At 49.0% G+C, this 15,839-nt stretch overlaps 1 protein-coding gene across 6 annotated transcripts in view; it reads left to right on the forward strand.

Moving 5' to 3' along the window:
* man2c1 (mannosidase, alpha, class 2C, member 1) overlaps positions 1–15,839 on the forward strand; it is a 60,291-nt gene that overhangs the window by 12,505 nt on the left and 31,947 nt on the right. For all 6 annotated transcript variants that reach the window (XR_005040904.1, XR_005040903.1, XR_005040905.1 and 3 more), the window contains exons 7-12: positions 1,760–1,866; positions 7,683–7,793; positions 10,916–11,008; positions 11,109–11,225; positions 11,835–11,930; positions 12,238–12,383. Coding sequence is in view for 2 of the 6 variants with exons in the window: in XM_036968917.1 (XP_036824812.1) it covers positions 1,760–1,866; positions 7,683–7,793; positions 10,916–11,008; positions 11,109–11,225; positions 11,835–11,930; positions 12,238–12,383 (670 nt within the window). In the remaining 4 variants the exon portion in view is untranslated. The remainder of the gene's footprint in view (positions 1–1,759; positions 1,867–7,682; positions 7,794–10,915; positions 11,009–11,108; positions 11,226–11,834; positions 11,931–12,237; positions 12,384–15,839) is intronic.

A 15,839-nucleotide genomic window follows, 5' to 3' on the forward strand; every position in this document is an offset into this window, starting at 1 on the left:
GCTACTCCACTGTCTACCGCTGCTCCACTGTCTACCGCTGCTCCACTGTCTACTGCTGCTCCACTGTCTACTGCTGCTCCACTGTCTTCTGCTGCTCCACTGTCTTCTGCTGCTCCACTGTCTACCGCTGCTGCCCTGTGAACTGCTGCTCCACTGTGTGTGGTGTACTGCTGCTCCACTGTCTACTGATGCTCCACTGTGTGTGGAGTTCTGCTGCTCCACTGTGTGTGGTGTACTTCTGCTCCACTGTGTGTGGTGTCCTGCTGCTCCACTGTGTGTGGTGTCCTGCTGCTACACTGTGTGTGGTGTCCTGCTGCTCCACTGTCTACTGCTGCTCCACTGTCTACTGCTGCTTCACTGTCTACTGCTGCTTCACTGTCTACTGCTGCTCCACTGTCTTCTGCTGCTCCACTGTCTACCGCTGCTGCCCTGTGAACTGCTGCTCCACTGTGTGTGGTGTACTGCTGCTCCACTGTCTACTGATGCTCCACTGTGTGTGGTGTTCTGCTGCTCCACTGTGTGTGGTGTCCTGCTGCTCCACTGTGTGTGGTGTCCTGCCCTGCTGCTCCACTGTGCGTGGTTTTCTGCTGCTCCACTGTGCGTGGTTTCTGCTGCTCCACTGTGTGTGGTGTCCTGCTGCCCCACTGTCTACCGCTGCTCCACTGTGTGTGGTGTTCTGCTGCTCCACTGTGTGTGGTGTTCTGCTGCTCCACTGTGTGTGGTGTTCTGCTGCTCCACTGTCTACTGATGCTCCATTGTGTGTGGTGTCCTGCTGCTCCACTGTGTGTGGTGTCCTGCTGCTCCACTGTGTGTGGTGTCCTGCTGCTCCACTGTGTGTGGTGTCCTGCTGCTCCACTGTGTGTGGTGTCCTGCTGCTCCACTGTGTGTGGTGTCCTGCTGCTCCACTGTGTGTGGTGTCCTGCTGCTCCACTGTGTGTGGTGTTCTGCTGCTCCACTGTGTGTGGTGTACTGCTGCTCCACTGTCTACTGATGCTCCACTGTGTGTGGTGTCCTGCTGCTCCACTGTGTGTGGTGTTCTGCTGCTCCACTGTCTACTGATGCTCCACTGTGTGTGGAGTTCTGCTGCTCCACTGTGTGTGGTGTTCTGCTGCTCCACTGTGTGTGGTGTCCTGCTGCTCCACTGTGTGTGGTGTCCTGCTGCTCCACTGTGTGTGGTGTCCTGCTGCTCCACTGTGTGTGATGTACCGCTGCTCCACTGTGTGTGATGTACCGCTGCTCCACTGTGTGTGGTGTCCTGCTGCTCCACTGTGTGTGGTGTCCTGCTGCTCCACTGTGTGTGGTGTCCTGCTGCTCCACTGTGTGTGGTGTCTTGGTGCTCCACTGTGTGTGGTGTCCTGCTGCTCCACTGTGTGTGATGTACCGCTGCTCCACTGTGTGTGGTGTTCTGCTGCTCCACTGTGTGTGGTGTTCTGCTGCTCCACTGTCTACTGCTGCTCCACTGTCTTCTGCTGCTCCACATCAGGAAGTGATTGATTGATTAATATCCTGCTCCGTCCCTGTCTCTATCTAGCCTGGCTGTGGTCCTATGATGACATCAGGATGTGATTGATTGATTAATATCCTGCTCCGTCCCTGTCTCTATCTAGCCTGGCTGTGGATCTATGATGACATCAGGATGTGATTGATTGATTAATATCCTGCTCCGTCCCTGTCTCTATCTAGCCTGGCTGTGGCCCTATGATGACATCAGGATGTGATTGATTGATTAATATCCTGCTCTGTCCCTGTCTCTATCTAGCCTGGCTGTGGCCCTATGAGGAGACCATCAGGAAGTGTGCCAGGAGCTGGGTGACTGTGATCAGACTGATGGAGAAGAACCCTCACATGGTCTTCACCTGTTCACAGGTACTGTACCTTTAATACACACTCACCTGTTCACAGGTACTGTACCTTTAATACACACTCACCTGTTCACAGGTACTGTACCTTTAATACACAATCACCTGTTCACAGGTACTGTACCTTTAATACACACTCACCTGTTCACAGGTACTGTACCTTTATTACACATTCAGCAGTTTGACTGGGTTAATAGTGGTCTCTCCTCTCTCCAGGCTCAGCAGTTTGACTGGGTTAATAGTGGTCTCTCCTCTCTCCAGGCCCAGCAGTTTGACTGGGTTAATAGTGGCCTCTCCTCTCTCCAGGCCCAGCAGTTTGACTGGGTTAATAGTGGTCTCTCCTCTCTCCAGGCCCAGCAGTTTGACTGGGTTAATAGTGGTCTCTCCTCTCCTCTCTCCAGGCTCAGCAGTTTGACTGGGTTAATAGTGGTCTCTCCTCTCTCCAGGCCCAGCAGTTTGACTGGGTTAATAGTGGTCTGTCCTCTCTCCAGGCCCAGCAGTTTGACTGGGTTAATAGTGGCCTCTCCTCTCTCCAGGCCCAGCAGTTTGACTGGGTTAATTAATAGTGGTCTCTCCTCTCTCCAGGCCCAGCAGTTTGACTGGGTTAATTAATAGTGGTCTCTCCTCTCTCCAGGCCCAGCAGTTTGACTGGGTTAATAGTGGTCTCTCCTCTCTCCAGGCCCAGCAGTTTGACTGGGTTAATAGTGGTCTCTCCTCTCTCCAGGCCCAGCAGTTTGACTGGGTTAATAGTGGTCTCTCCTCTCTCCAGGCTCAGCAGTTTGACTGGGTTAATAGTGGTCTCTCCTCTCTCCAGGCCCAGCAGTTTGACTGGGTTAATAGTGGTCTCTCCTCTCTCCAGGCCCAGCAGTTTGACTGGGTTAATAGTGGTCTCTCCTCTCTCCAGGCCCAGCAGTTTGACTGGGTTAATAGTGGTCTCTCCTCTCTCCAGGCCCAGCAGTTTGACTGGGTTAATAGTGGTCTCTCCTCTCTCCAGGCCCAGCAGTTTGACTGGGTTAATAGTGGTCTCTCCTCTCTCCAGGCCCATTAGTTTGACTGGGTTAATAGTGGTCTCTCCTCTCTCCAGGCCCAGCAGTTTGACTGGGTTAATAGTGGTCTCTCCTCTCCTCTCTCCAGGCTCAGCAGTTTGACTGGGTTAATAGTGGTCTCTCCTCTCCTCTCTCCAGGCTCAACAGTTTGACTGGGTTAATAGTGGTCTCTCCTCTCTCCAGGCCCAGCAGTTTGACTGGGTTAATAGTGGTCTCTCCTCTCTCCAGGCCCAGCAGTTTGACTGGGTTAATAGTGGTCTCTCCTCTCTCCAGGCCCAGCAGTTTGACTGGGTTAATAGTGGTCTCTCCTCTCCTCTCTCCAGGCCCAGCAGTTTGACTGGGTTAATAGTGGTCTCTCCTCTCCTCTCTCCAGGCCCAGCAGTTTGACTGGGTTAATTAATAGTGGTCTCTCCTCTCTCCAGGCCCAGCAGTTTGACTGGGTTAATAGTGGTCTCTCCTCTCTCCAGGCTCAGCAGTTTGACTGGGTTAATAGTGGTCTCTCCTCTCTCCAGGCCCAGCAGTTTGACTGGGTTAATAGTGGTCTCTCCTCTCTCCAGGCCCAGCAGTTTGACTGGGTTAATAGTGGTCTCTCCTCTCTCCAGGCCCAGCAGTTTGACTGGGTTAATAGTGGTCTCTCCTCTCTCCAGGCCCAGCAGTTTGACTGGGTTAATAGTGGTCTCTCCTCTCTCCAGGCCCAGCAGTTTGACTGGGTTAATAGTGGTCTCTCCTCTACTCTCTCCAGGCTCAGCAGTTTGACTGGGTTAATAGTGGTCTCTCCTCTCTCCAGGCCCATTAGTTTGACTGGGTTAATAGTGGTCGCTCCTCTCTCCAGGCCCAGCAGTTTGACTGGGTTAATAGTGGTCTCTCCTCTCCTCTCTCCAGGCTCAGCAGTTTGACTGGGTTAATAGTGGTCTCTCCTCTCCTCTTTCCAGGCTCAGCAGTTTGACTGGGTTAATAGTGGTCTCTCCTCTCTCCAGGCCCAGCAGTTTGACTGGGTTAATAGTGGTCTCTCCTCTCTCCAGGCCCAGCAGTTTGACTGGGTTAATAGTGGTCTCTCCTCTCCTCTCTCCAGGCCCTGCAGTTTGACTGGGTTAATTAATAGTGGTCTCTCCTCTCTCCAGGCCCAGCAGTTTGACTGGGTTAATAGTAGCCTCTCCTCTCACCAGGCCCAGCAGTTTGACTGGGTTAATAGTGGTCTCTCCTCTCTCCAGGCCCAGCAGTTTGACTGGGTTAATAGTGGTCTCTCCTCTCCTCTCTCCAGGCTCAGCAGTTTGACTGGGTTAATAGTGGTCTCTCCTCTCTCCAGGCCCAGCAGTTTGACTGGGTTAATAGTTGTCTGTCCTCTCTCCAGGCCCAGCAGTTTGACTGGGTTAATAGTGGTCTCTCCTCTCCTCTCTCCAGGCCCAGCAGTTTGACTGGGTTAATAGTGGTCTCTCCTCTCTCCAGGCCCAGCAGTTTGACTGGGTTAATAGTGGTCTCTCCTCTCTCCAGGCCCAGCAGTTTGACTGGGTTAATAGTGGTCTGTCCTCTCTCCAGGCCCAGCAGTTTGACTGGGTTAATAGTGGTCTTTCCTCTCCTCTCTCCAGGCCCAGCAGTTTGACTGGGTTAATAGTGGTCTCTCCTCTCTCCAGGCCCAGCAGTTTGACTGGGTTAATAGTGGTCTCTCCTCTCTCCAGGCCCAGCAGTTTGACTGGGTTAATAGTGGTCTCTCCTCTCTCCAGGCCCAGCAGTTTGACTGGGTTAATAGTGGTCTCTCCTCTCTCCAGGCCCAGCAGTTTGACTGGGTTAATAGTGGTCTCTCCTCTCTCCAGGCTCAGCAGTTTGACTGGGTTAATAGTGGTCTCTCCTCTCTCCAGGCCCAGCAGTTTGACTGGGTTAATAGTGGCCTCTCCTCTCTCCAGGCCCAGCAGTTTGACTGGGTTAATAGTGGTCTCTCCTCTCTCCAGGCCCAGCAGTTTGACTGGGTTAATAGTGGTCTCTCCTCTCCTCTCTCCAGGCTCAGCAGTTTGACTGGGTTAATAGTGGTCTCTCCTCTCTCCAGGCCCAGCAGTTTGACTGGGTTAATAGTGGTCTGTCCTCTCTCCAGGCCCAGCAGTTTGACTGGGTTAATAGTGGTCTCTCCTCTCTCCAGGCCCAGCAGTTTGACTGGGTTAATTAATAGTGGTCTCTCCTCTCTCCAGGCCCAGCAGTTTGACTGGGTTAATTAATAGTGGTCTCTCCTCTCTCCAGGCCCAGCAGTTTGACTGGGTTAATTAATAGTGGTCTCTCCTCTCTCCAGGCCCAGCAGTTTGACTGGGTTAATTAATAGTGGTCTCTCCTCTCTCCAGGCCCAGCAGTTTGACTGGGTTAATAGTGGTCTCTCCTCTCTCCAGGCCCAGCAGTTTGACTGGGTTAATAGTGGTCTCTCCTCTCTCCAGGCTCAGCAGTTTGACTGGGTTAATAGTGGTCTCTCCTCTCTCCAGGCCCAGCAGTTTGACTGGGTTAATAGTGGTCTCTCCTCTCTCCAGGCCCAGCAGTTTGACTGGGTTAATAGTGGTCTCTCCTCTCTCCAGGCCCAGCAGTTTGACTGGGTTAATAGTGGTCTCTCCTCTCTCCAGGCCCAGCAGTTTGACTGGGTTAATAGTGGTCTCTCCTCTCTCCAGGCCCAGCAGTTTGACTGGGTTAATAGTGGTCTCTCCTCTACTCTCTCCAGGCTCAGCAGTTTGACTGGGTTAATAGTGGTCTCTCCTCTCTCCAAGCCCAGCAGTTTGACTGGGTTAATTGTGGTCTCTCCTCTCTCCAGGCCCAGCAGTTTGACTGGGTTAATAGTGGTCTCTCCTCTCCTCTCTCCAGGCTCAGCAGTTTGACTGGGTTAATAGTGGTCTATCCTCCCCTCTCTCCAGGCTCAGCAGTTTGACTGGGTTAATAGTGGTCTCTCCTCTCTCCAGGCCCAGCAGTTTGACTGGGTTAATAGTGGTCTCTCCTCTCTCCAGGCCCAGCAGTTTGACTGGGTTAATAGTGGTCTCTCCTCTCCTCTCTCCAGGCCCAGCAGTTTGACTGGGTTAATAGTGGTCTCTCCTCTCTCCAGGCCCAGCAGTTTGACTGGGTTAATTAATAGTGGTCTCTCCTCTCTCCAGGCCCAGCAGTTTGACTGGGTTAATAGTGGTCTCTCCTCTCTCCAGGCCCAGCAGTTTTGACTGGGTTAATAGTGATTTCTCCTCTCTCCAGGCCCAGCAGTTTGACTGGGTTAATAGTGGTCTCTCCTCTCTCCAGGCCCAGCAGTTTGACTGGGTTAATAGTGGTCTCGCCTCTCTCCAGGCTCAGCAGTTTGACTGGGTTAATAGTGGTCTCTCCTCTCTCCAGGCCCAGCAGTTTGACTGGGTTAATAGTGGCCTCTCCTCTCTCCAGGCCCAGCAGTTTGACTGGGTTAATAGTGGTCTCTCCTCTCTCCAGGCCCAGCAGTTTGACTGGGTTAATAGTGGTCTCTCCTCTCCTCTCTCCAGGCTCAGCAGTTTGACTGGGTTAATAGTGGTCTCTCCTCTCTCCAGGCCCAGCAGTTTGACTGGGTTAATAGTGGTCTGTCCTCTCTCCAGGCCCAGCAGTTTGACTGGGTTAATAGTGGTCTCTCCTCTCCTCTCTCCAGGCCCAGCAGTTTGACTGGGTTAATAGTGGTCTCTCCTCTCCTCTCTCCAGGCCCAGCAGTTTGACTGGGTTAATAGTGGTCTCTCCTCTCCTCTCTCCAGGCCCAGCAGTTTGACTGGGTTAATAGTGGTCTCTCCTCTCTCCAGGCCCAGCAGTTTGACTGGGTTAATAGTGGTCTCTCTTCTCTCCAGGCCCAGCAGTTTGACTGGGTTAATAGTGGTCTCTCCTCTCCTCTCTCCAGGCCCAGCAGTTTGACTGGGTTAATAGTGGTCTCTCCTCTCCTCTCTCCAGGCTCAGCAGTTTGACTGGGTTAATAGTGGTCTCTCCTCTCTCCAGGCCCAGCAGTTTGACTGGGTTAATAGTGGTCTCTCCTCTCTCCAGGCCCAGCAGTTTGACTGGGTTAATAGTGGTCTCTCCTCTCTCCAGGCCCAGCAGTTTGACTGGGTTAATAGTGGTCTCTCCTCTCTCCAGGCCCAGCAGTTTGACTGGGTTAATAGTGGTCTCTCCTCTCTCCAGGCCCAGCAGTTTGACTGGGTTAATAGTGGTCTCTCCTCTACTCTCTCCAGGCTCAGCAGTTTGACTGGGTTAATAGTGGTCTCTCCTCTCTCCAGGCCCAGCAGTTTGACTGGGTTAATAGTGGTCTCTCCTCTCTCTAGGCCCAGCAGTTTGACTGGGTTAATAGTGGTCTCTCCTCTCTCCAGGCCCAGCAGTTTGACTGGGTTAATAGTGGTTTCTCCTCTCTCCAGGCCCAGCAGTTTGACTGGGTTAATAGTGGTCTCTCCTCTCTCCAGGCCCAGCAGTTTGACTGGGTTAATAGTGGTCTCGCCTCTCTCCAGGCTCAGCAGTTTGACTGGGTTAATAGTGGTCTCTCCTCTCTCCAGGCCCAGCAGTTTGACTGGGTTAATAGTGGTCTCTCCTCTCTCCAGGCCCAGCAGTTTGACTGGGTTAATAGTGGTCTCTCCTCTCCTCTCTCCAGGCTCAGCAGTTTGACTGGGTTAATAGTGGTCTCTCCTCTCTCCAGGCTCAGCAGTTTGACTGGGTTAATAGTGGTCTCTCCTCTCTCCAGGCCCATTAGTTTGACTGGGTTAATAGTGGTCTCTCCTCTCTCCAGGCCCAGCAGTTTGACTGGGTTAATAGTGGTCTCTCCTCTCTCCAGGCTCAGCAGTTTGACTGGGTGAAGAGCTGGTATCCAGGCCTGTTCTCTCAGATCCAACACTTCGTTCAGAAGGGACAGTTCATCCCGGTAGGAGGCACCTGGGTGGAGATGGTAAGACCTGCACCCATACATAGGTTTTCTATCTGAGATATAGTCCTTATTAAAGTCTAGGCCTGTCAAACGATTCAAATAATTCATTATGATTAATTACATTAGATTCTGTTGTTATTCGCAATTAATTGATGTTTCCATTTATTTTTTTTAAAGCAATGTTGTAATAGGCATGAATGGACTGAAACACCAAAAATATTCTTCATCAATGTTTTTACTGTCATATTCACCATAAACAAGTTAATAAATACAAAAGTTCTGTAACTTATTAATGCTCCAAGTTGTAACGATCTTCTTCATCTGAGGAACAGGAAAGATCAGACCAAAACGCAGCGTGGTAATTTAATATAACTGGAAACAACTACCCACCAACACAGGTGGGAACAGGCTACCTAAGTATGGTTCTCAATCAGAGACAACGATAGACAGCTGCCTCTGATTGTGAACCATACCAGGCCAAACACATAGAAAACAACAGAATGCCCACCCCAACTCACGCCCTGACCAAACTAAAACAGAGCCATAAAAAAGGAACTAAGGTCAGGGCGTGACACAAGTAGGCCAACTGATTCTGCTTCATAAATTCTCTCTCTCACACACACAAAGAACCGGCTCTATGGATACAAACAACACAGAACATAAACCTGTACAACAATGTCATGAATTCCACAGAACATAAACCTGTCTCTGTGAAAGATAATTAAAAATCACTTCAATCAATTGTGAGAGACTCACCCTCTCTTTCTCCCTCTCTTTCTCCCTCTCTCTGTCTCTCTCATTCTCTCTCTCTCTCTCTCCCTCTCTCTCTCTCCCCCCTCTCTCTCCCCCCCCCCCCCCCCCAGAGTGGAATTCCATCTTGTGCGAGTGACTCCTTCTTCTTTAGCTCATTTGCAACTTCCTGTTGTTCAGCCTTGCTGTAGATGCAAATAACTTTGGTTTTATCCAGAGAGCCATCTGGGAGTGATTTTAAAATAGAATTTGCCGTTTAAAAGCTCTTACTAGCGTACATCATTCAGTCATACAAGTAGCAAGCTAGTAAAGTGGTTTCATCACTCGGCCATACAAGTAGCAAGCTAGTAAAGTGGTTTCATCACTCGGCCATACAAGTAGCAAGCTAGTAAAGTGGTTTCATCACTCGGCCATACAAGTACAGTAGCTTACAGATGTATTAATTCCCCTTGGCATGTTTCCTATTTTGTTGCAAACTGTAATTTAAAACAAAAGACATCAGCCAAGACCTCAGAAAAAAATTGTAGACCTCCACCAGTCTGCTTCATCCTTGGGCGCAATTTCCAAATGCCTGAAGGTACCACATTCATCTGTACAAACAATAGTACGCAAGTATAAACACCATGGGACCACGCAGCCGTCATGCCGCTCAGGAAGGAGATGCGTTCTGTCTCCTAGAGATGAACCTACTTTGATGTGAAAAGTGCAAATCAATCCCAGAACAACAGCAAAGGACCTTGTGAAGATGCTGGAGGAAACAGGTACAAAATAATCTATATCCACAGTAAAACGAGTCCTATATCGACATAACCTGAAAGGCCGCTCAGCAAGGAAGAAGCCACTGCTCCAAAACCGCCATTAAAAAATCCAGACTAGGGTTTGCAACTGCACATGGGGACAAAGATCGTACTTTTGAGGAATGTCTGGTCTGATGAAACAAAAATAGAACTGTTTGGCCATAATGACCATCGTTATGTTTGGAGGAAAAAGGGGGAGGCTTGCAAGCCGAAGAACACCATCTGTGAAGCACGGGGGTGGCAGCATCATGTTGTGGGGGTGCTTTGCTGCAGGAGGGACTGGTGCACTTCACAAAATTGATGGCATCATGAGGAGGGAAAATGTTGTGGATATATGGAAGCAACATCTCAAGACATCAGTCAGTGAGTTAAAGCTTGGTCGCAAATGGGTCTTCCAAATGAACAATGACCCCAAGCATACTTCCAAAGTTGTGGCGAAATGGCTTAAGGACAACAAAGTCAAGGTATTGGAGTGGTCATCACAAAGCCCTGACCTCAATCCTATAGAAAATGTGTGGGCAGAACTGAAAAAGTGTGTGTGAGCAAGGAGGCCAACAAAACTGACTCAGTTACACAGCTCTGTCAGGAGGAATGGGACAAAATTCACCCTACTTATTGTGGGAAGCTTGTGGAAGGCTACCCGAAACGTTTGACCCAAGTTAAACAATTTAAAGGCAATGCTACCAAATACTAATTGAGTGTATGTAAACTTCTGACCCACTGGGAATGTGATGAAAGAAATAAAAGCTGAAATAAATCATTCGCTTCTACTATTATTATGACATTTCACATTCTTACTATAAAGTAGTGATCCTAAGTGACCTAAAACAGGGATTTTTTACTCTGATTAAATGTCAGGAATTGTGAAACTGAGTTTAAATGTATTTGGCTAAAGTGTATGTAAACTTCCAACTTCAACTGTATGTATTCACCCCCTTTGCTTTGAAGCCCCTAAATAAGATCTGGTGCAACCAATTACCTTCAGAAGTCACATAATTAGTTAGATTGAACACAGGTGGACTTTATTTAAGTGTCACATGATCTGTCACATGATCTGTCATATATATTTCCACTGCTCAAAAATGGAGCAGTTTTTTTTGCCTTGAATGGGCAAAAATCCCAGTGGCTAGATGTGCCAAGCTTATAGAGACATACCCCAAGAGGCTTGCAGTTGTAATTACTGCAGAAGGGTGACTCTAGAAAGTATTGACTTTGGGGGGTGAATAGTTATGCACGCTAAAGCTTTCAGTTTTTTTGTCTTATTTCTTGTTTGTTTCCAATTCAAAAATATTTTGCATCTTCAAAGTGGTAGGCATGTTGTGTAAATCAAATGATACACCCCCCTCCCCCCAGAAATCTATTTTAATTCCAGGTTGTAAGGCAACAAAACAGGAAAAATAGCAAGTGGTTGTCAAAGCATCGACTGCCGGGGCTTGAATTTGAACTATGGATGGTTCAGGGGGTCAAACTAAGAAAATGCATTAATGGCGTAAAATAAATTAAAAGCATTAAAATTGTTATTAACTCGTTAACCTTGACAGACCTATTGAAGTCATATTAAGATTTGAAGTCATTATCTCTGTCTGTATGTATCAGGATGGAAACCTGCCGTCAGGTGAGTCCATGGTCAGACAGTTCCTGGAGGGACAGCGATTCTTCAAGAAGGAGTTTGGAAACTACTGCAAAGAGGTAGAACATTACACCAGACATGTGTACCTCCATACATCACATTCCTATCAGGTGGGATGTATGATAACGTGTCTCTAAGGTGCTCTGTTTACCTGTCTAGTTCTGGTTGCCCGATACGTTTGGCTACTCAGCCCAGCTCCCCCAGTTGATGCAGGGTTCAGGCATCACACGATTCCTGACGCAGAAACTCAGCTGGAACCTCGTTAACACCTTCCCTGTGAGTTCTCTGTCTCTCTCTCCTCCTCTCTCTCTCCTGTCTCTCTCCTCCTCTCTCTCTCTCTCTCCTCTCTCTCCTCCCCTCTCTCTCTCTTGCTCTCCCTCTCTCTCTTGCTCTCCCTCTCTCCCCCTCCCCCCCCCCCTCTCTCTCGCTGTCCTCCCCTCTCTCTCTCTCCTCCTCTCTTTTGCTCTCCCGCTCTCCCCCTTTCCCCCCCTCTCTCTCTCCTCTCCTCCTCTCTCTCCTCTCTTTTGATCTCCCTCTCTCTCTCCCTCTCTCTCTTTCTCTTGCTCTCCCCCTCCCCCCCCTCTCTCTCGGTCTTCCCCCCTTTCTCTCTCTCTCTCTCTCTCTCTCTCTCTCTCTCTCTCTCTCTCTCTCTCTCTCTCTCTCTCTCTTGCTCTCCCTCTCTCCCCCTTTCCCCCCTATCTCTCTATCTGTCCTCCCCTCTCTCTCTCTCTCTCTTGCTCTCCCTCTCTCCCCCTTTCCCCCCTATCTCTCTCTCTCTGTCCTTCCCTCTCTCTCTCCATGTGAGTGTTACCTTGGAACCAATAGTTAACACTGCTTTAAATGAACCCTTCTCTCTCTCTGTCCCCCCTCTCTCTCTCCCTGCAGCACAACACGTTCTTCTGGGAGGGTTTGGATGGTTCTCAGGTTCTGACACACTTTCCCCCAGGGAACTCCTATGAGATGAAGGGGAAGGTGGAGGATGTGAGTATCAACCCCTACCCCCTATCCCCCCTACAGACCCTTACAGGAGCACTAGGTCTGGTACAGGAGCACTAGGTCTGGTACAGGAGCACTAGGTCTGGTACAGGAGCACTAGGTCTGGTACAGGAGCACTAGGTCTGGTACAGAAGCACTAGGTCTGGTACAGGAGCACTAGGTCTGGTAAACAGACCCTTACAGGAGCACTAGGTCTGGTAAACGGACCCTTACAGGAGCACTAGGTCTGGTAAACGGACCCTTACAGGAGCACTAGGTCCGGGTACTGAAGCCCCTCCTCATTCCTCCTCAGCTGGTCAACACTGTGAAGAACAACAAGGACAAAGGACGAGCCAATCACAGCGCAGCACTGTTTGGTTTTGGAGACGGAGGAGGAGGGCCCACCCAGCTGATGTTGGACAGGTTGGACAGGGTCCAGGACACAGACGGACTGCCTCGGTCAGGACCACTCACATCGTAACACACACACACACACACAGGATATTAATCACACACAACATACATGGTCGACACACCCACCGTGACTCAACAGCCACCATTAAAATAGAACCAGCTGCCCCCTGGTCTAGACATCAGAAATACAGTCACGAAGAGTGTTGTATTTATTTTCCCGCTCAGAGGTATTTCTCTCGGATGTGGGTTCAAATTAAATCTAATGTTATTAGTCACGTGCCGAATACAACAGGCTGACTTACCAGCCCTTAACCAACAATGCAGTTAAAAAAATATATGATTTTAAACCAAAAATATATACAAATAATAATATTAAGTAATTAACGAGCATCAGTAAAATAACAATAGCGAGACTATATACAGGGGGTACCGGTACAGAGTCAATGTGGAGGCTATATACAGGGTGTTACGGTACAGAGTCAATGTGGAGGCTATATACAGGGGGGTACCGGTACAGAGTCAATGTGGAGGCTATATACAGGGTGTTACGGTACAGAGTCAATGTGGAGGCTATATACAGGGGGTACCGGTACAGAGTCAATGTGGAGGCTATATACAGGGTGTTACGGTACTGAGTCAATGTGGAGGCTATATACAGGGTATTACGGTACAGAGTCAATGTGGAGGCTATATACAGGGGGTACCGGTACAGAGTCAATGTGGAGGCTATATACAGGGGGTACCGGTACAGAGTCAATGTGGAGGCTATATACAGGGGGTACCGGTACAGAGTCAATGTGGAGGCTATATACAGGGGGTACCGGTACAGAGTCAATGTGGAGGCTATATACAGGGTGTTACGGTACTGAGTCAATGTGGAGGCTATATACAGGGTATTACGGTACAGAGTCAATGTGGAGGCTATATACAGGGGGTACCGGTACAGAGTCAATGTGGAGGCTATATACAGGGGGTACCGGTACAGAGTCAATGTGGAGGCTATATACAGGGGGTACCGGTACAGAGTCAATGTGGAGGCTATATACAGGGGGTACCGGTACAGAGTCAATGTGGAGGCTATATACAGGGTGTTACGGTACTGAGTCAATGTGGAGGCTATATACAGGGTATTACGGTACAGAGTCAATGTGGAGGCTATATACAGGGGGTACCGGTACAGAGTCAATGTGGAGGCTATATACAGGGGGTACCGGTACAGAGTCAATGTGGAGGCTATATACAGGGGGTACCGGTACAGAGTCAATGTGGAGACTATATACAGGGGGTACCGGTACAGAGTCAATGTGGAGGCTATATACAGGGGGGGTACATGTTAGTAATGAGGCTATATACAAGGGGGTACAGGTTAGTAATGAGACTATATACAGAGGGTACCGGTTAGTAATGAGGCTATATACAGGGGTACCGGTTAGTAATTAGGCTATATACAGGGTATTACGGTACAGAGTCAATGTGGAGGCTATATACAGGGGGTACCGGTACAGAGTCAATGTGGAGGCTATACACAGGGTGTTACGGTACAGAGTCAATGTGAAGGATATATACAGGGTGTTACGGTACAGAGTCAATGTGGAGGCTATATACAGGGTATTACGGTACAGAGTCAATGTGGAGGCTATATACAGGAGGTACCGGTACAGAGTCAATGTGGAGGCTATATACAGGGGGTACTGGTACAGAGTCAATGTGGAGGCTATATACAGGGTATTACGGTACAGAGTCAATGTGGAGGCTATATACAGGAGGTACCGGTACAGAGTCAATGTGGAGGCTATATACAGGGGGTACCGGTACAGAGTCAATGTGGAGGCTATATACAGGGTGTTACGGTACTGAGTCAATGTGGAGGCTATATACAGGGTATTACGGTACAGAGTCAATGTGGAGGCTATATACAGGGGGTACCGGTACAGAGTCAATGTGGAGGCTATATACAGGGGGTACCGTACAGAGTCAATGTGGAGGCTATATACAGGGGGTACCGGTACAGAGTCAATGTGGAGGCTATATACAGGGGGTACCGGTACAGAGTCAATGTGGAGGCTATATACAGGGAGTACCGGTACAGAGTCAATGTGGAGGCTATATACAGGGGGTACCGGTACAGAGTCAATGTGGAGACTATATACAGGGGGTACCGGTACAGAGTCAATGTGGAGGCTATATACAGGGGGGGTACAGGTTAGTAATGAGGCTATATACAAGGGGGTACAGGTTAGTAATGAGACTATATACAGAGGGTACCGGTTAGTAATGAGGCTATATACAGGGGTACCGGTTAGTAATGAGGCTATATACAGGGTATTACGGTACAGAGTCAATGTGGAGGCTATATACAGGGGGTACCGGTACAGAGTCAATGTGGAGGCTATATACAGGGGGTACCGGTTAGTAATGAGTCTATATACAGGGGGTACCGGTTAGTAATGAGGCTATATACAGGGGGTACCGGTTAGTAATGAGACTATTTACAGGGGCTACCGGTTAGTAATGAGACTATATACAGGGGGTACCGGTTAGTAATGAGATTATATACAGGGGGGTACCGGTTAGTAATGAGACTATATACAGGGGGGTACCGGTTAGTAATGAGGCTATATACAGGGGGTACCGGTTAGTAATGAGGCTATATACAGGGGGTACCGGTTAGTAATGAGACTATATACAGGGGGTACAGGTTAGTAATGAGGCTATATACAGGGGGTACCGGTTAGTAATGAGGCTATATACAGGGGGTACCGGTTAGTAATGAGGCTATATACAGGGGGGTACCGGTTAGTAATGAGACTATATACAGGGGGTACAGGTTAGTAATGAGACTATATACAGGGGGTACAGGTTAGTAAGGAGGCTATATACTGGGGGTACAGGTTAGTAAGGAGGCTATATACAGGGTGTACAGGTTAGTAATGAGGCTATATACAGGGGGTACAGGTTAGTAACGAGGCTATATACAGGGGTACAGGTTAGTAATGAGACTATATACAGGGGTACAGGTTAGTAATGAGGCTATATACAGGGGGTACAGGTTAGTAATGAGGCTATATACAGGGGGTACCAGTACAGTGTCAATGTACGGGGTACAGGTTAGAAATGAGGCTATATACAAGGGTACAGGTTAATAATGAGGCTATATACAGGGGGTACAGGTTAATAATGAGGCTATATACAGGGTATTACGGTACAGAGTCAATGTGGAGGCCATATACAGGGGGTACCGGTTAGTAATGAGGCTATATACAGGGGGTACCGGTTAGTAATGAGGCTATATACAGGGGGTACCGGTTAGTAATGAGACTATATACAAGGGGTACCGGTTAGTAATGAGGCTATATACAGGGGGTACCGGTTAGTAATGAGGCTATATACAGGGGGTACCGGTTAGTAATGAGGCTATATACAGGGGGGTACCGGTTAGTAATGAGGCTATATACAGGGGGGTACCGGTTAGTAATGAGGCTATATACAGGGGGTACCGGT

The sequence above is a fragment of the Oncorhynchus mykiss genome, chromosome 30 (assembly GCF_013265735.2).
Source record: "Oncorhynchus mykiss isolate Arlee chromosome 30, USDA_OmykA_1.1, whole genome shotgun sequence".
Lineage (NCBI taxonomy): Eukaryota > Metazoa > Chordata > Actinopteri > Salmoniformes > Salmonidae > Oncorhynchus > Oncorhynchus mykiss.